The 20,330-nt window shown below is 45.1% G+C and overlaps 1 protein-coding gene across 1 annotated transcript in view; it reads left to right on the top strand.

The window, feature by feature from the left end:
• Window positions 1-215: 215 nt before the first annotated feature.
• Window positions 216-20,330, top strand: part of camsap3 (calmodulin regulated spectrin-associated protein family, member 3) — a 208,174-nt gene continuing 188,059 nt past the window's right edge. Inside the window, exon 1 of the mRNA XM_087983177.1 lies at window positions 216-599. Coding sequence (XP_087839303.1) covers window positions 470-599 — 130 coding nt within the window. The 5' untranslated portion in view covers window positions 216-469. The remainder of the gene's footprint in view (window positions 600-20,330) is intronic.

Here is a 20,330-nt window from a genome sequence, read left to right as displayed (position 1 = left end):
CATGCCTACACAAAATGTGACCAGGCAGGTACATTGTCTCTGACTCAAGCTTGGGGGTCAATCATTTCTAAAAGAGAGCCGAAGACCATCATGCCACAGTGCTGAGTGTGAATCACACGGCCAGGGGAGGATGGTTGTGGAGAGGTCCCCTCTAGATGGAGCTGTGTGTGTGTGAAGGCTGTAGGGATACCTGAGCCGGCTGAAAAATGACGAGTTGAGCACAGCCCAGCCTCCAGCTTCCCAGTGTGAGTCAGCGCGGTACCTGGATCTGAGGGCAGGCAGCGGGGGGAACAACAGCGACGCAGGAATGGAATGAAATGGGAGCTTCTGATCCCACCACCAGCAGCGACTGCAAGTCCACCAAGGGCTGGCGCAACCGAGAGCAGAGCTAAGCGCAGATTCTGAATTGGACTCGCTCGGATTATCCTGACCGACCCAGCTCTGCGGATGGCCGCTGTTGATTCCTGCCATGGTAGATGTAGGTGAAATGAGGAAGACTTTCCTCGTCCCGGAGATCAAACCCCTGGACCAGTACGACTTCTTCAGAGCGAAGATTGCGGGAAGTCTATCCTGGCTCCTGGTCAAATCCTACGGATCAGGTACACGGTTCTGACAAAACCCAAGGTGTTGGGGAGGTGGAGGGGGGCAAGATTGGTTTTTGAAAAGAGAAAAAAAATATTTCTTTTCATCTGTTGTTGTGGCAATGCGCAACCGGAAGATGTTCTCATTTAATAAACCCCCCCCCCCCCCCCCCCAAAAAAAAGCCCTAGTCTTTGGAACTTGTCCTGCAATTTTCAGCTCCAAAATGCAATGTATCCCACAGTCGGGGAGGGGAGGGGAGGGGGTAAATCCCAATTTCTTTCTTTGATTTTCCTTCACCCTTTTTTTAAAAAAAAGTCATTAGTTTGTTTGTGGTCTGCGATTTTTCTCTCTCTCTCTCTTTCCCGTAAGTCAATATGTTAGAACCCTTTTTATCTCCCCCTCCCTTGATTTATGAGCCATTGTTAACGAGGGTTTTTGAATCAAACCAGACCAAGGCTTCAAAGCAGAGGGGAAAAAAAACACTGGTTGTAAATATAAAACGGGCCCGAAGCCGTGCCATTTCGCTATTCTTTATTGATCTAATGCACGGCCCATTAATTAAACTGGTTATGGGGATTAGGAAACAATTCTTAACTGGGCTTCAATTGTGTGTGGCTTCTCTCTCTCTCGGCAGTCGAGGTGTTGCCGAATGAAATGGCCGTTTCCCCCCTCCTCGAAGAAAAGACTTTACATTTAATTCCCTGTCAATGACGCCATTAAGGTCTTCCACTGATTTTTTTTCCCCTTAAAAGCAGGGTGAAATTGCAGAGGGGTGTGTGTGTGTTGGGGGGGGGAGAAACCAGGTCAGTTTCACCGCTGTAATTGACAGCTCTCCAGTCACGGGCGAGCGGCATCGTGCAATGGTTTCCTCACAGCCCACTGACGCTGAGGTGTGTGATTTTCAATGGACATTCAGTCTCACCTCCCCGTTTGACGGTTCCGGGTCCAACCCTGGGCTAGTTCTGACCGCGCCTGATATTGTGTTACTGCACTTTGACCGTGACTCGACCCAATTGTGTAACCAGAGGTGCGAGGTCACCGTGCCTTAACCCTTTCTCCGAGAGCTGCTTGTTTATTTTTGAGGCCTGGACATCTGCAACCATGTGTATTTTCATTCGCAAAGGGCAATAGTTGTCAGATCACGATTCTTTTTTTTTAAAAAAAGAAATTAAATCCATACAATCAATGGTGGCTGGGACCATTCAGATGAGTTGAATCACTTGGGAGGATCTGCACAGAGAGATTGTGTGAAATTTATAATTGACCTGGTTTGGGGGAGGTGGGGGATAGATTAAATCATTCAGTCATAGTCATACAGGTTTAGGATGAGAGGGGAAAGATTTAAAAGGGACCTAAGGGGTAACTTTTTCATGCAGAGGGTGGTACGTGTATGGAATGAGCTGCCAGAGGAAGTGGTGGAGGCTGGTACAATTAGTGTTTAAAAGACATCTGAATGGGGACATGAATAGGAAGGGTTTAGAGGGGTATGGGCCAAGTGCTGGCAAATGGGACTAGGTTAGTTTAGGATATCTGGTCAGCATGGACAAGCTGGGCCGAAGGATCTGTTTCCATAGTGTACACCTGGGGTTCATTCCCTGTTTGGTTCTGATAATAAACCCACGTTCAAGATGGACCAAGGAAGGAGATGGTCAGTCTTTAGCTGACACCCAACCTTGGGTTGATTATAAAACCAAGATAAAGCTGGAGAAACTCAGTAGGTCTGGTAGCATCTGTACATATAAACTGACATTTTCCTAGCTACCACCAGTTCTGAGCAAGAGTTGCTTGAGATTTCTCTCTCTACAGATGCTGCCTGGACCTGCTGAGTTTCTCCAGCATTTTCTGTTTGTTTCAGATTGCATCAATATTTAGCCTTCCTTGAAAAAGGAAGGGGGGGGGTGTGGCCATGCTTGAAGCAACGGATGATTTGCGTTGTTGGTACAACAAATCAATTGGCCACATTGCAAATCAACTCAATAAGTGGCTCCTCCTGTTACTGAGTGACCCCACACAGGTTATGTGTCCTACATATCTAGCGCCAAACAAAGGCTGGTTTGCATTCTGATCCAGTGTATTAGTTTTCTGCTTTTACATGTTATAAGAGAGTTAATATTGAAAATGGTGTATCTTATTAAATGTCATGATCCTCAAAGGTTATTTTTTTTCAGTGACAATGTAACTTTTAAGAAGTTTTGGCTAAGATTATTGACGAGGGCTTCAGAAAAATCAATCCCCAATCTTAAAATGTTCACCAACTTAATGTTTCTATCTGAGAGATGGCACCTCTGAATAATGCAGTCAAAGCTGTTACTCCATTGCAGTCTTTTGTTTTCAAGCTTAGGAATATAGATTTGCATTGACGAGGAGAAGGGGACCAGCCCTGGCCCCTCAAACCTTTCCTTTTAACTGTGTCCAAGCCACAATGATAGAGGCTGCTGCCCATGTGTTCAAGCTTAGCCTTAACCAAGCCTGTGTGTTTGTATTTGATTTTTACCAGTCTTGACTGAGCCAGGGCTTAGTTTGCAGTCTGTAGCATGTGATCAGTGCGTCCCTGGAGCATCTGTGCTTGAAAGTTTCAGCAGCCTGTGGAACCTCCCAGCTGATTGGTGTTGAGCTTGAACAGCAGTAACTGGTTACCAGGAAGTATGAAATGAGGATGGGAGACTCTTCCAATGTCAGAACACACTTCATGGTGTAACTGGGTAGGCTTGATATTTAGGAGAAAGTGAGGACTGCAGATCAGAGCTGAAAAATGTGTTGCTGGAAAAGCGCAGCAGGTCAGGCAGCATCCAAGGAGCAGGAGAATTGACGTTTCGAGCATTTCCCTCATTCCTGAAGGAAGGACATATGCCCGAAACGTCGATTCTCCTGCTCTTTGGATGCCTGATCTGCTGCCCTTTTCCAGCAACACATTTTTCAGGCTTGATGTTTAGGAAGGATGTGGTTAAATGCAATGAAGATACAGAAGGTACAGAAAAGACCTTTTATGTTGTGGTTTGATTTAAGGATTCTAGCCTGGTTCTTTAACTTCATCACTGTTTTGAATTTAGTTTTTTAAAAATATGTTAAATTATTTTTCAGGTCTCAAATGTGATTACTTTTTGATTTGCTTTATTGTAGTCACATGTACCTAAGCACAGGGAGAAGTTTTGTTTTATGAGCAGAGCAAATGCAAACATTTGAAACTTTACAACATGGTTGACCATGTAACTTCTGTCCCATTTCTCACTGTCTCCATTGACATAGTGGTCGGGTTTGAATACAGCAAGTAAGTGCAGTGAATTCAGTGAAGTCTCCTCCCACAAAAAATCGTCAGAGACTTAATTGGTTCAGTCTCAAAGTTCAGGATCTGACCTGAGATGACCCCTGCTTTTTGTCTGAGATGCATCTACCCCATCTCTCCTTGAAATGGGAGGGGGAGAAAAGGGGGTTTGTGTGCTGTTTGATAAAATAATGCTTCATCCTGCTTCACTGAGCCCTTTCTCACCACGTTATCCTTCAGTCCTGCCTCATTTCCATATTACAATCTGGTCTGGGCATTCATCTTTCGCGGTAAGAGCTGGGTCAGGTCACACTTCAGTAGTAGTGAACTTGACTGACATTCGCTGGCAGTACTGTCACCGAATCCCCCGCGATCAATGTCCTGGGGATGACCATTAACCAGGATGTGAACTGGACCAGCCCCACAAATAAAGCGGCTGCAAGTTGAGACTAGGAATTCTAAGGTGACTCCCCTCCTGACTCTGCCAAGCCTGTTCACTGTCTATAAGGCACAAGTCATGGTATGTTGGAGTATTCCCCACTTGCCTGGATGACTATGACACCAAACAACGTTGGGTTGCTTTGGCCTGGGCTAGCTTCCATTGATTGGTAACACTACTTCAACATTTACCTCCTTGACCATGAGCACAGAGAAGCAATATTGTGTACCTTGTAATAGTTGCACTGCAGTACCAAGGTTCCTCCAAAACTGTAACCTCTAGTGGGAGGGCAAGGGCAGCAAATGTGTAGGAAAAGAACTATCTACAAGTTCCCCAATTCACACGCATGATTGTGTTTTTGTTTGTTAGTTTGTTCACGTTGTATTAGTATTGCCCGTTAAGAATCAAACTTGTGGAGTCCCACGTAGGCCTGACTTCCTTCCCTAAAGGATGTTAGTGAGCCAGATGGGTTTTCTTTATGACAAGCAATAGTTACCATTAGACCAGCTATTTATTCCAGAGTTTTATTGAAGTAAAATTTCACCATTGTCCAGGGTGGGAGTCATTTTGCATCCTCTATGCATTAGCCTGGTTTTCTGTGTTACTAATTGAGTGACTTAACCCCCTATGCCACTGCCTCCCCTATTATATCACCCAGTTCTTCACTGTCACTTGGTCAAAGCCTGGAATGTCCTTCCTAATGGCTCCGTGGATGGCCCTACACACCAGGGACTGCAGTGGTTCAAGAAGACAGCTGGCCACTACCTTCTCCAGGGGCAATTAGGGATAGGCAACAAAAGTTGGCCCAGCCCTATGACACCCACAATCCAGAAATGAATCCAAAGCCTTTGTTTTTTGAGATGACAGCGAGGTTTGACCAGCACCAGGTTACAGTGTCTTTGAGTCTCTCTCATCTGAATAAACAGGTGCAGGCAAAAACAAAGCAAGATTATATTAGGGAAGCGCAGTCAATCCTGTTCCCATATAAGTTTCCAGAGAGCAAATGGGAAGGCTGTACAAATGGTCTTGACCATTAGGACAAAATGTTTTGCTTGTGTCTATTGCAAGCTGTTTTAATGTTAAAGAAAGAAGCCTGAGTACGTTTGACTAGTCTTTGGGTAGGGGCTGTGGTGGGATTTAGTGTTGAGGTCTAGACACAGATGCTCGTAAGACTTGTTTTTAATTTTAAAATATAATCGCCCGGGTCAGTGAGGACAGCTTTCCCTAAATCATTAGAGTTTTCTGGAACATGGAGACACTGTCAGTGTTGGTCTCCATTGGCTCTGTAGGTGGTAGGTATGAGAGAACTAGCTGAAGAGGAATATTATGGTGAAAGGGGTAATGGATCGTGGATGAAAAGCAGTTTTTGTTTAGATGATGTTTACAAGGACACATTACTGAAAATTCTCACTCTGTTTTTCAATCCCTCCATGGCCCAGCCTGTCTCTGTAGTATACTCCATCCCCATAATCCTGTGTCATCGGCCCTTTTCTAATTCTGGCCTATTGTGTAATCCCAATGCTAATTTCAGCACTGTTTAATGGATATGACATCAGCTGTCTGGGCATTAAGACTGTAAGAGGTCAGAGAATGAGTAGGACCATCAAGCCTGTAGTGCCTTTCAATGAGATCATGGCGAAACTGATGATCCTCAACTCCACTTCCCCACCTTTTCCCCTGTGATCCTCAATTCCCTTCCTGATTTGAAAATCTGTCTGTGTCAGCCTCGGACCCAGCCCTGACAGCTGTAAAGAGGTCCACAGATTCACCACCCTCTCGAAAGAAAAGTAATCCTCCTCATAAAGTGCAGAACAATACAGCACAGGAACAGGCCGCATAGATGACGTTCCAATCCCCTACCCTCACTAATCATCTTTATCCCTTCCTCCTCAACTCCATTACATTTGTGAGGCAAGACCCACTCTGCACAAGGCAATGCTGCTTCTCCCTAATAAGTCAGCTCTGTCTTATCCCTCACACTGTGATAATATCATGCGGTCCCAGACTGTCCCAGGAGAAGACATCGAGCCGGTTGAGCCCCCTTAGAATCACCAAGATCTCTTGTTCTTCTAAACACCAATAGGTACTAGCTCAGCCTACTTCAGCCTTTCCTCTGCCTGCAATCAACCTAGTAATCTCTGCGCTCTCTCTCCAAAACCAGCATTCCTTTAAGAATGCACAGTGGCTCAGTGGTTAGCACTGCTGCCTCACAGCGCCAGCAACCCGGGTTCGATTCCAGCCTCGGGCGAACGTCTACGTGGAGTGTTCACGTTCTCCCTGTGTCTGCGTGGGTTTCCTCCCACAGTCGAAAGATGTGCAGGTTAGATGGGCTAGTCCTGGGAAATCCTGGGTTACAGAGAGAGGATAGCTGGATAGGACCCTCTTCAGAGGGTTGGCGTCGACCCGATGGGCTGAATAGCCTGCTTCCACACTGTAGGGATTCTACAATAAGGGTCCCACAATCCAGTTGTGGTCTTACGAGTGCAATATATAGTTTTTAATAAGACTTCCTTACTTTTATACTTGATTCGATTGGAAATAAAGGACAGTGGATCCATTTGCCTTTCATATTACCTGATGAACATGGACATTAGCTTTTTCTAATGCATGCATTAGGACCTCCAAATCCCTCTGTGCTGCGGCTTCCTACAGTCTTTTCCCCCATTGAAATAATATTCAGCTCTTCTATTCTCCCTGCCAAAATGCATAACCTCTTACTTTCTTACATTCTATTCTACTGCCAAGTTTTTGCCCATTCACTTAACCTGTCTGTATCCCTCTGCGTCATCCCCACCACTGCCTTCCCATCTATTTTTGTAAACTTGGCAGTGGTACATTCATTGCTGTCATCCAAATTCTCAATATTTTTGGTTATAGGTTAGTAAATTGACACTGCCTTCAACTGGACTCACCACACAAACACAGTGGCTACGAGAACCAGTCAGAGGCAAGGAATACTGCGGCGAGTTACTCACCTCTTCACTCTCAAAAGTCCCGAAATGAGAGCACCACCCCCTTCGAGTTCCCCTCCACTCTCCATCCCGACCAGGAAATGCATCACTGTTCCTTCAGTGTCGCTGGGTCAAAATCCTGGAATTCCCTCCTGAAGGGTATTGTGGGTTAACCCACAGCACATGGACTGCAGCGGTTCAAGAAGGCAGCTCACCCAACTTCTCAAGGGGCAACTAGGGACGGGTAATAAATGCTGGACCCAGCCAGCAAAGCTCAAATCCCACAAAAATGAACACTTTTTTTAGAAAGCACAACTGTGCCTTCTATTATTAAGTCAGCTCTCTCTTTGTGCCAGTACATTACCCCAATACCCTGGGCTGTTAGTTTGCTGACTAAACTTATGTGCAGCACCTTAGTTTAAAGTAAAGTTAGGGGCCTTAAGAAATATTGTTATTCTGTCCCTGTACCTTACTGCCTCTCAACCTCCTCTTTTAAGCCACCCATTTAAGAACTACCTCTACCGAAGCATTGACCATTTGAGCTAACATCTCCTGCTGTGGCTGAGTCTCATCCTTTGTTCTCTAGAGCTCCTGTGAAATCTGTGGGGTGCCTAATAAAGTTGTTGTTGTTGTGTAACAGAGTACTTTGCTTTCAAATAACATTTATGAAGCAAGAGCTACCAGCCTATTGAGTTGCCACCCAGGGTGGATAGTGCTGTTTAGAAGGCTTATGGTATGTTAGGTTTCATTCGTAGAGGGATTGAGTTCTGGAGCTGCAAAATCATGCTGTAACTATGCACTAGTGCAGCCACACTTGGAATATTGTGTGCAGTTCTGGTCCCCATATTTCGGAAAGGGTGTGGAAGCATTGGAAAAGGTGCAGAGGAGATTTACCTGGCTGTTGCCTGGTCTGGAGGGAAGGTCTGATGAGGAACGGCTGAGGGACTTGGGTCTGTTCTCATTGGAAAGAAGGCGGCTAAGAGGGGATATGATAGAGACATACAAGATTGTCAGTGGATTAGTTAGGGTAGATAGTGAAAGTCTTTTTCCTTGGATGATGACATCAGCATGTACAAGGGGGCATAACTACAAATTGAGGGGTGATAGATTTAAGACAGATGCCAGAGGCAGGTTCTTTATGCAGAGAATGCCCTACCTACTAATGTAGTTAACTCAGCCACATTAGGGAGATTTAAACAACCCTTGGGTAAGCACATGGATGGTGATGGGATAGTGTCGGGGGACAAGCTGAGAATAGTTCACAGGTCGGCGCAACATCAAGGGTCAAAGGGCCTGTTCTGTGCTGTATGGTTCTGTGTATGGAAGATAACCAGAAGAAATAGGACAGGCAGAGGCCTTTCAGCCCCTTGAATCTGCTCTGCCATTCGATAGGAGCGTGGCTGATCCCGACACACCTTGTGTCTACCTTCCTGCATTAATTCCCTCGTGGGAATGAACTTGGTGATTTTTGCGGAACTTCAGTAGCTTTTCTGTTCGATGTCTCACTACAATTAGTGAATTTACTGACTTGAGTGTGTCAACCTCTGTGGTCATTCATTACCATAACAGACATACCATTGTACCCTTTGGAAATAGTGGCCTTTTTGTTGTTGTTCCTCATTTTTAGCACATTGTGTTGCTAATGAACTCACTGTGATCCTGGTAAGTTGTTTGTTGTATTGACGATGTTGAGGATAAGAATGTAAGAACAATGGATGTACAGGATGTTGGTGAGGCCTCTTCTGCAGGTACTGTTCTGCTTTCACTGTTATAAGAAGTTAAAAATTGCAACGCCAGATTACAGTCCAACAGGTTTATTTGGAAGCACTAGCTTTTGGAGCGCCGTTCCTTCATCAGGCAGCATGAAGGAGGATGTCTCATACTTCCAAATAATCTGGTGTTTTGTGATTTTTTAACTTTGTATACCACCTCCTCCACATCATGTTATAAGAAGGACATAATTAAGCTGGAGTGGGTTCAGAATTCTGTGTTACGATCGAGCCCTCCACTATCACCTGATGCAGGAGCGACGCTCTGAAAGCTAGTGTGCTTCCAATATAACCTGGTGTTGTGTGATTTTTTAGGCAGGAAAGGAGGGTTTGCGTTAGAAGGAGAAGCTGGATAGACTGGGACTTTTCTCACTGGAGCTTTGAAAGCTGAGGGGTAACCTTTTTCTTGAGGTTTATAAAATCATGAGGGGCACAGATAAGGTGAATGGCGCATGTTTTTTTTTCCCCTCGGGTAGGGGATTTCAAGACGGGAGGGCATATTTTTGAGGTGAAGGGAGAAAGATTAAAAAATGAGGGGCAATTTTTTTTTACACTACTATATGGATTGAACTTAGAGAAAATGGTGGGTGTGTGTACAGTTACAACATTTAAGAAATTTGGATAAGTACATAAGAAATGTTTGGAGGGACATGGGCCAAGCGCAGGGAGGTGGGACGAGTTTAGTTTGGGATTATGGTCAATATGGACTGGTTGGACGGAAGGGTCTGGTTCCAGACTCTCTGACTCTAGAATCCAGTGATCTAAGATGAATATATGGTAGGGTAATGGGTCGGTGGAATACTGTTTGGAGGGTTAGTGTGGACTTGTTGGGCCGAAGGGCCTGTTTCCACGCTGTTGGGAATCTAAACTAATCTAAACTAATCTTTGCCTGAATGCACTTTTTTTGGTAAAGCTTCTTGTCCTTTGTGTAGTAACGATAAAAGAGAGATTGAATAACAATGCTCCAAATCACACAGGTTTGAGTGTGGAAATTAGGAGAAATGTTTTCTGGTCTAGGAGGGTTCGTAACTAGCTGTAATAAATTTGAGATAATTAGCAATGTAATAGGTGAGGAGATGAGGATTTGCTTTACATAAGAAATTATGATCTGGAATGCACCAAGGGAGGTGGAAGCAGATTGAGCAGTAATTCTCTAAGAAAATTGGACATACACCTGGAAAGGGAAGCTTCTGTAGGCACAGAGTGGAGCTCAGAGAGACGTGGGTCGGTTTTTTTTTATATATATTTGTTTTAAATCATGGTTCAGACATGAACCTGGACCTTCTGGCCCAGAGGTGGGGACACAGCTGGCACAGATATATTGGCTGTTCCACAGAAGGCAATGGCCGAGTGGTATTATCACTGGGCTGATAATCCAGAGACCCAGATCACGTTCTGCGGACCTGGGTTCGAATGCTGCCACGGCAAATGGAGGAATTTGAATTGAATAAAACAAGAAATGAGTCTAATGATGATCTCTGGTTCATGCAGGCACAAGGTGTTACTGTTAATCCTTGTCTTCTGTAATCCATTATTGTTTGTGCCTTTAATTCACAACTGACAGCTTCTTCTGATTGAGTGAATAGATTAGATTCCCGACAGTGCGGAAACAGGTCCTTCGGCCCAACAAGTCCATACCGACCCTCTGAACAGCAACCCATCCAGACCCATTCCCCTACCGTATACATACTCCTGACGAATGGACTTAACACTATAGGCTACTTAGCCTGGCCAATCCATCCTAACCTGCACATCTTTGACTGTGGGAGGAAACTGGAGCACCCAGAGGAAACCCACGCAGACACGGTGAGAACGTGCAAACTCGACACAGACAGTAACCCAAGGTGGGAATTGAACCTGGGTCCCTGGCGCTGTGAGGCAGCAGTGCTAACCACTGAGCCACCGTGATGCCCCTTCGGCACACAGGATAGGTGAGTAGCGATTGGTCTGCTTCAGTGAAATCGTTGCCTCACTTGTGCCAGTCATTCCATTGAGAGAAACAGCACGATCTTGGGCAAAAGGAATGTCAACCACGTGGACGTGTTTGTCGTCGGTGGATTTTGCCCACCATTTTCCTGTAACCTGATTTGGTTTTGAGTGTTTGGCATGTGGTATCAGTATTGCGATGCATTCCGAGAGCTGGGGCAGAGGGTGAGTGGAACCAAGAACTTGTGCTGTCCTTGACCATGATTGACTTTAAGACCATTATGCTGGAAAAGCCCTGCACAAGGCTGAGTTTGGGTTTGTAATGAGTTGGGGCAGTGATCCTACTGAGATGACTTAAACTAACTTCCTTCTCGCCTCTGCACCTCAAAATGATTGATTTGTTCGGGGTGGGTGAAATCATCTGGTGATTTCATTGCAGGTTTGTCAAGGACAAAGGTAGTTCCTTGAGTGGAGGAGATCCAAGAATTCCAATACGCTGGGAAATTTGAAAGATTAATAAAGAAAATCGACCAGGAAGGGTTTAATTGCTCCAAAGTGGATTTTGGGAATTGATCTGGATGTGATATGTTTTCATCACCATGCATTTCCATTTGAAGGATATTAACTGATCATCCATTCAGTGTCAGTACTTCAGAAAGTAGTCAGGCTCCAATAATGATCATTCCCTTAAGATGTTGTGAAACTTGAAAGGGTTCAGAAAAGATTTACAAGGATGTTGCCAGGGTTGGAGGGTTTGAGCTATAGGGAGAGGCTGAACAGGCTGGGGCTGTTTTCCCTGGAGTGTCGGAGGCTGAGGGGTGACCTTTATAGAGGTTTACAAAATTGAGGGGCATGGATAGGCTAAAAGGCAAATCTTTTCCCTGGGGTGGGGGAGCTCAGAGCTAGAGGGCATAGGTTTAGGGTGAGAGGGGAAAGATATTAAAGAGACCTAAGAGGCAACTTTTCACGTGGAGAGTGGTACGTGTATGGAATGAGCTGTCAGAGGAAGTGGTGGAAGCTGGTATAATTACAACATTTAAAAGACGTCTGGATGGGTGCATGAATAGGAAGGGTTTGGAGGGATAGGGCCAGGTGCTGGTAGGTGGGACTAGAGTGGGTTGGAAATCTGGTCGACATGGACGGGTTGGACTGAAGGGTCTGTTTCCGTGCTGTACATCTCGATGACTCTATCTGATCGCTACTGTGACCAGTGGCTGTGTTGCCTGTAGTCAGATCTTTCCCCTCACTGGCAACTACAAAAGAAATTGTGGTGCTGTGGTACTGCTGCCACCTCTAGACCAGGAGCCCCAGGTTCAAGTCCCATCTGCTCCAGCGGTGTGTAATAGCATCTCTATACGGGCTGATTTAGAAAATACCTTCAATAAGAAGTTGTATTTTTAAAGGAACTTCAATGTGGCAAAAAAAACCCAAGGAGGTCCCTGAGTCATTATCAGAACAAAATTTAATTACAACTTCACTCCGTTTCCCTAGATCTGATTTTAATATCGTTCTTTAATATATTGAGGTCTGTAAAATGTGTGTGTGCTGCATCCGTTCCAGGAATAGTCTGTTCTTTTGGAATATTTCCGGCAGTTTGCGAGTTGTCAGAGTTGTCTCAGGTCTCCGTAATTCGACAGGTCTCCGTAATCCTGATTAATCAGTCTTGTTTAGTCTGCTCTGACCTGCTGAATGAGAATTAGACTTTACAGTTGGGCTTTGATTTGTTTTAATTAAGCTGTAGAATTCTGCTATGTAGATGTCCGATGGGCTAATTTTGCTTTCTGGGTAAATTCTTTATTTTTCCAATAACTTTGCACCTCCCTTTGCAAAAGCAATTATGAGCTGGGCTCCTGCCATAGGCTCAAAAGGGACTTGTATATCATTATTCTGTGTTAGGCAGTGCTTATGTATAAAAATAGATTGCTTCTAAACCCCCTTTCATTTAATGATTTTAAATTTACGCCTTCTAGCCGATGACGACCAGTGGAAATTGTTTGGCCTTGTCAAATCCCTTCACAATATCTATGTCTATATTCTGGTGAAAAAATCCCAGATTCAAGGGAAACACTTGAATGCATTCAATCCCTTATCAGAACATTATGTGACTGGTCGGCATGGCCATTTGAAATGCAATTGTAACACTGGGGAGAAAAACAAATTCTTCTACTATGAAGCTGCTGCTCTGTGGTTGACTTCCTCACCCCTCCACAACTGCTATCATTTTCTCCCTCCGTTTGACTTTACACAAGGTACTCTTCAGCCTGAGTTACATACGTCTTGTACTTGTGTGTAATTGCTGCTTGTGGATAAAGGAGCAGATGCATCATGAGAAGGGATTAAATCAGAACAGAAGGTCATTGGTGATTTTATTTTCAAATTAAGCCAGTAATCTTGATTTGAATGGCAATTGAACTAAACAGAGACTCTTTTTGCCCTTTGAGAAGGGCAGCGTTTGTTAAAAAAACTAAAGAGATTCTTGTCAACAAAACTCACTCCTTGATGCCCCTTCAAGTAGTGAGGCTATTCGTTCCAAAACAGACGTCTCTTAAAAAAAAAATGTGCATCTTCGACCTGACTGCAGACTGCAATCTTACGAAATGGCCTTGGTTTTTACCCAGAATGACTCTGTGTCGTTGTAGAGAGAGGCACTGTTAAATTTGTCATGAAGATCTGTTAGGATGTATTAATGAGAAATCTAGTCAGATTTTCGAGCTGCTTAAAGGTGAAAAGGTTATGTAGGGATCGTGGATCTCTTGGCAAAAGGACACCAGATGGGTTTTACATTACCTGGTACCCACTCAGTGAGCTGTTAATTTAATTTAAAAAATCAAATTTCCGATTTCACCATGGCCTTGAGAGTCAGGATTACTAGCCTATTTGGACCTTGCCAGCAACTCCCCAATTTGAATTCAATAAAAAGTTTGTCTGTTAGTGTCCCTATAACCAATACCAAACCTATCTGCTCATGAATTCCATTTAGGGAAAGAAATCTCCCATCTTTCAGAATGGTGACAGGACTCCCCATGTTCACTCTGTTTCTTTCTCTACAAATGTTGCCAAATCTGCTGAGTTCCCGTAGCAATCTTGGGTTTTTGTTGCAAATTTCCCATCCTTATCTGGTCAGGCCTCCTTTGTGACTCAAGACCCATTGACCAGCCCTATGGGCAATTAATGCTGGGCAATCAATCAACACCTTTTTTTTTCAAAACTATACTTTACATACAATAAATATTTTTATGAATATATGTAGTCACAAATGCAATTCAGTTCTGTACGGTAACATATCAAGGAAACCAGCATTGGAGTTTGACTCTATCCAAAAGTATCCCTTACTTGAACTAGACTATATTTTCATATATTTGAGATATTGGGAGGGTCCAATAACTGAATGGACCTCAGACGTGGTCTTTCCCTGCTGTGCCTTGGCGGCAGCTGCCCCAAGCCTTTAGTTTATCCCTCGGTACATAGTCCTGTAACTTGGAATGTGCCAACACTCAATCAGGGTCAACTCCCTGCTCTGGAAGACCAACAAGTTTCAGGCAGACCAAGAGCACTTTTCACAGTGTCGATGGTCCTCCAGGTGCAGTCAATGTTTGTTTTGGTGTGTGACCTGGGGAACAGCCCATAGAGCACAGAGTCCCGCCTCACAGAGCTGCTCAGGACAAACCTCGACACAAACCACTGCATCTCTCTCCAGTCTTTCTTTGCCGAAGCACATTCCTGGTGGAGATGTGTGACGGCCTCTAGCCCCTCCAGCTGCTTTGGGGGCAGTATGCTGTAGAGAGAGAGTCCATGAAGGATCTCACAGGTAGTGCCCTTCTCACCACCAGCCAAGCACTATCTTGGTGCTCGTCGGAAAGTTCCCGTGATAGTGCTTTCTGCCAGTGATTTTGACAGTTGGTTTAGGGAACCATGTGACAGGACCCTCTCTCTCCTTTTCCTGCGGGGTCTTGAGGATGCTACCTGCTGACCACTTCCTTGATAGACTGATGGACAAAGGTGCTTCTCGTTATGCATGTCTCCAGGAAGGGGCGTGTGATACGGAACGGTCCAACCACTCAGGTGTTCCGCAGCAATATGGTCAGTCCCATCCTTCCCAACACTGGGGGCGGGATGAAACCTCAGTACGTAGTGACACTCAGCGTTTGCGTACTGAGGGTCTACACACAGCTTGATGCACCGCACACAAAGGTGGCCATTGGGAGGGGGATGGCACTAGATATGAACCCTCACCCCATGCAGAGTTTTGTACATGGAGTCCCAGTAGACCCCCTGGTCTATCTTACATCTCCAAATGAAGTGGAAGATAACGCGAGTGGTGAGGTGACTGAAACAGCGCAGTTTTGGGCAATGGGCCAGATCTGTGCCATGTGGAGACAGTGCCTCACACCTGATGACCAGGGTTTTGCCCGCAATGGAGAGGGAGTGGCGCTCCCAAAAGGCCAGTTTCTGCCTCACCTTGGCGATATGCTCCTCCCAAGATTGTGCGCACATCCCAGCCCCTCTGAACCACATTTCCAGTACCTGTAGGAAGATTCCAATCTCTGAGACACAGTCACAATTGCAGGGATAGTCTGCCCACCTGTTTTGGTGGTGTTGGCTGAGGGGTGACTTCAGTTTTATTACAATGTGAGCGACCCCTGTCATAACAGTAATGTGTTCTGACCAAATGCCATTAGTGAGCAATGCATAACAAGCTACAGTGGTCATGGATCACATTCATCTGCATAACACCGATGTCTTACTCACTTAAAGCGTGCACTCAATAATGACCTCAAGCTCGCCAGTCCAAATTGATTACAGGTTACTTCACAAAGTGCAAGGGTATTAAATGTTTAAAGACCTTCAGCGTTTCGAGGAAAAACTCAAGACCCTACATTATCCCTCAACAACGTAATCTGATTCGGCAAATGTAAAATTATTTTTGCAAGGAACTGGGTGATGCTGCTATCAGACATGTTATGTCTCTCTGTTGCAAGCCATTGCTGGGTGGTTTTACTGGACTGCCCTTCAGTACAGGGAGAGAATGATTTTAAAATCCGAACAGTGGAGCTGCCTGGGAAGCTTCCCAACTCCCACACGCGATTGTAACAACCACCGATCTGCAACCAAGTTTGCAAATGCTCAATTGTGCACAGATTTGGAATAGGAAGGACTTGAATTTACTTAGCGCCTTTCGTAATCTCAACTTTCACGTCCCCAGCACATTCCATAAGGGGAAAAAGTGTCTTCACTGTTGTAATGTAGTAAAAACGCAATTTGTATACACCCACCAACTCTGATATTGAGTCAGTAAATCTGTTTTCATCAGACATACTGGAAAGAGGTTCTCCACTTCCAATCTAAATTTTGTAGGAATTTTAATTTTTGGGGACCCTGTGACAGTCAGTGTCACTGAGTGGAGGGTGTGTAGACCCTGTGAAGGGCAGCACGGTGGCTCAGTGGTTAGCACTGCTGCCTCCCAACATCAGGGTCCTAGGTTCGATTCCAGCCTCTGGCGACTGTCTGTGTGGAGTTTGCACATTCTCCCCTTGTCTGTGTGGGTTTCCTCTGGATGCTCCGGTTTCCTCCCACATTCCAAAGATGTGCAGGTCAGGTGAATTGGCCATGCTAAATTACCGTAGTGACAGGTGCATCACTCAGAGGGAAGTGAGTCTGGGTGGGTTGCTCTTCGGAGGGTCGGTGTGGACTGGTTGGGCTGAAGGGCCTATTTCCACACTGTAGGGAATCTAATCTAATCTTTAAGTGCTGCATCCAGCCAGCTGAGATTGCAGGTGGAATCTTAGTTTTGTGTTTTATCACCTCTACCACTGTGGCACTGCTAGAACTTCAGGTTAGCTGTTGGGATTCGAATCTCTGATATGGTGTGAACCCTTTATCGCCTCACTCACTCAGGTGAGCGAGCGTGCTACAAGGTCAAAGGATGCCATGACCCTCTTTTGGAAGAAGGATGTCAGCCGAACCTGCCCTGCTCTCATTTCCCACAGCTCAACGTAAAAGAATTATTGGATTACTGTCACAAAATCATCTCCACAGCACTTTTTCCCCCATTTGTTAGGCCATGCTCTTCAAAACAAAAAGTCCCTGATTTGCTTGATTATGCTGAAAAACACTTCAGGACGTCCTGAGGTTTTTGAAAGGCCCGACACACATGCACGTTTCTTCGCTGTCAATATTTTAAAGGTCTTGATAGGGGATGGAAGTTGGTCGGGGGGGGGGTTGGCATTGGTTGGACAGTTTGGTTTTTATTTCCCCCCCCACTCCCCTCAGTGTGGAGTGTCCATGTTTGGTGTCAGTTCTTCAGCTGAACAATGCAGACCACAGAACAATGTGGCCTTGCACCTTTTAAACTGTATGGTACATGATATACCTTCGCTGCAAATTCCTGGCTCTACTGTCAGACTCCTTCTATGGGCATCCTTCAGTGTCCAGAACGGTTAGTCCGTATTCTGACGTGTGTCTGTTTAGTTGATGCATTTCTGTGGCGCCTGTATCCAGCGTTTGAATGAAGGGCTGTGTTTTTCAAAACATTTGAGTCTGGAGACCTCGGTACTGCGTCCTTCTACCCATGTTCCTTGGGCCCTGCCACCCCGTGAGCGCTCCACGTTCCTCCGAATCCAGCCTGTTGGCCATTCCCTCAACCTTGGATATACCTTCATCGACCCCAGTCTGCAGCCTGAGGCCTCCGAGACGTAGGTGGCTGCTTAATGCGTGGCTCCCGGTGTTTTCCAGGTGGTTCAAAAGATTACGAGAGAGCCTGAAAAGTAAGACCCATGTCTGTGGATAAAACTCCAAATGAATTGCGTTCTACAAGATAGTTTTATTGTAACAAAAGTCGTTATTATGCTCTAAGTAAATCTGTTTGGGGTCGTATAACCACACTGGTTGTAGTGCTAGGTAATGTCTTATATCAATAACTATTAGAGTCAGAGTTGTACAGCAAGGAAACAGACTCTTCGGTCCAACCCGTCTATGACGACCAGATATCCTAACCTAATCTAGTCCCATTTGCCAGCACTTGGCCCATGTCCCTCCAAACCTTGCCCATTCATATACCCATCCAGATGCCTTTTAAATGTTGCAATTGTACCATCTTCCACCACTTCCTCTGGCAGCTCATTCCATACATTCACCACCTTCTATGTGGAAAAAGCTGCCCCTTAGTTCCCTTGTATATCTTTCCCCTCTCACCCTAAACCTATGGCCTCTATTCCCCCACCCCAATGAGAAGACCTTGTCTATTTACCTTATCCATGCCCCTCATGATTTTACAAACCTCTGAAATGTCACCCCCTCAGCCTCTGACGCTCCAGGGAAAACAGCCCCAGCCTATTCAGCCTCTCCCTATGTCTCAAACCCTCCAACCCTGGCGGCACGATGGCTCAGAGGTTAGCACAGCTGCCTCACGGCACCAGGGTCCCAGGTTCGACTCCAGCCTCAGGCAACTGTCTGTGCGGAGTTTGCATCTTCTCTGCGTGGGTTTCCTCCGGGTGCTCCAGTTTCCTCCCACAGTCCAAAGATGTGCAGGTCAGGTGAATTGGCCATGCCAAATTGCCCATAGTATGAGGTGCATTAGTCAGAGGGGAGTGGGTTACTCTTCGGAGGGTCGGTATGGACTTGTTGGGCCGAATGGCCTGTTTCCACACTCTGGAATCTCATGTAAAACATCCTTGTAAATGTTTTCTGAACCCTTTCGAGTTTCACAACATCCTTCCAATTGAACTGCATGCAATATTCTAGAGTTGGCCTAACCAATGTCCTGTACAACAGCCCCCGATTCCTTTATTCAATGCTCTGACCAATAATGGAAAGCACTCCAAAGGCCGCCCTCACTATTGTTTCACATAGATGTGGGATGTGCTGTAAGAAACGGCCTACAATCATTAATAGAATTATTTTAAGCCCCCAAATCATCTTTATTCTAGAGATGACTAAAAATCATAAAGTAACAACTGACTAATTGACTGAACTCTATTTAACTTAGGATACCTAAGTTCAATATGCACATGATCAATTATATTTACAAACAGGTGGGCTGCAGCGGTTCAAGAAGGCAGCTCAAGGGGCAATGTACACTGGCCCAGTCAGAGACGCCCATATCCCACACATGAACACTAAAAAAAAAATTGCATTCAACCAGAGACACATGGAAATTGCTAGGTACTCGATTTAGCAGTGTTGACTTTTCATCTTGCAATTCTCAAGTTTTGTTTCGGCTGAAACTTTTTTTAAGAAATGTTCCGGGTTGTTAATTGAGGCCCTAAACTCAGGGAATCCTTCCATCTCCTGACATTTATGTCTCTGACCAAGCTTTGAGTAATCTCTCTCCCTCTTTGGGTTCAATTAGTGACTTTGTTTTTTGTCAGATGACACTGTGAAATGCCTGAGGTAAATCTCCTCTGTCAGAGGTATTATGTAAATCCATTTCTTTCGGGTGACACTTAGTCATGCTATCAGTTGCTGGAAATCCTCAACAAAAGGGCATTGCTGCAAAAATGATTGATTTGTTTTGTATGATTCACTCCTATTTGGAGGTGACAGGAGTGGGTGGATTGTTTTAGATCAGTCTACTGAGCATTAATCTGTGAATAATCAGAATAATTTATACTTGAACCCGGAAACAATGATTTGCCAATAGGTTTATTTCAAATGCTGATTCAAATTGGAACATTCTTTTACTTAGTTTTTTATTTATTCGTTCATGGGATGAGGGTCTTAGTAGCTAGGCCCAGCATTTAATGCCCATCCCTAATTGCCCAGGTGGCATTTAAGCGTCAACCACATTACTGTGGGTCTGGAGTCACGTGTAGGCCAGACCAGGTAAGGATGGCAGTTTCCTTCCCGAAAGGACAGGAGTGAACTAGATGGGGGTTTCCCCCGACAATCGATTTGTAGTCATCATCATTAGCCTCTTAATTCCAGACTTTTATTGAATTCTGACTCCACCATCTGTTGGAGTGGAATTTGAACCTGGGTCCCCAGACCATGACCTGGGTCCCTGGGTTAACGTCCAGCGATAATACCACTGGGCTGTCCCCCCCCCCCCCCCATTCCACTTACAGGGAAATGTTGCAAGGCAGTTAACCTGCAAAATGTTCCATGTTGGGACAGCAGTCTGGAAAAGAGATTAATACTTCAATCCATTTCTTTCTTGCAACTGCAAGCTGAAGGGTTTGCCTGTTGCCCTTTGGTCAAGGTTGCACTCTCTCTTTTTATTTCTTTTTTTCTCTCTTTTTCTGTCTTTTTTTTCTCTCTCACTCTCTCTCTCTCTCTCACTCACACTCTCTCTCTCTCTCACTCACACTCTCTCTCTCTCTCTCTCTCTCTCTCACTCACACTCTCTCTCTCTCTCTCTCTCTCTCTCTCTCACACTCACACTCTCTCTCACCATCCCATTGTGA

The sequence above is a fragment of the Chiloscyllium plagiosum genome, unplaced genomic scaffold (genome assembly GCF_037043375.1).
Source record: "Chiloscyllium plagiosum isolate Xiang-an unplaced genomic scaffold, Cpla_swu_hap1 HiC_scaffold_45, whole genome shotgun sequence".
Taxonomy (NCBI): domain Eukaryota; kingdom Metazoa; phylum Chordata; class Chondrichthyes; order Orectolobiformes; family Hemiscylliidae; genus Chiloscyllium; species Chiloscyllium plagiosum.
This window is presented reverse-complemented; position numbering and strand designations above follow the sequence as displayed.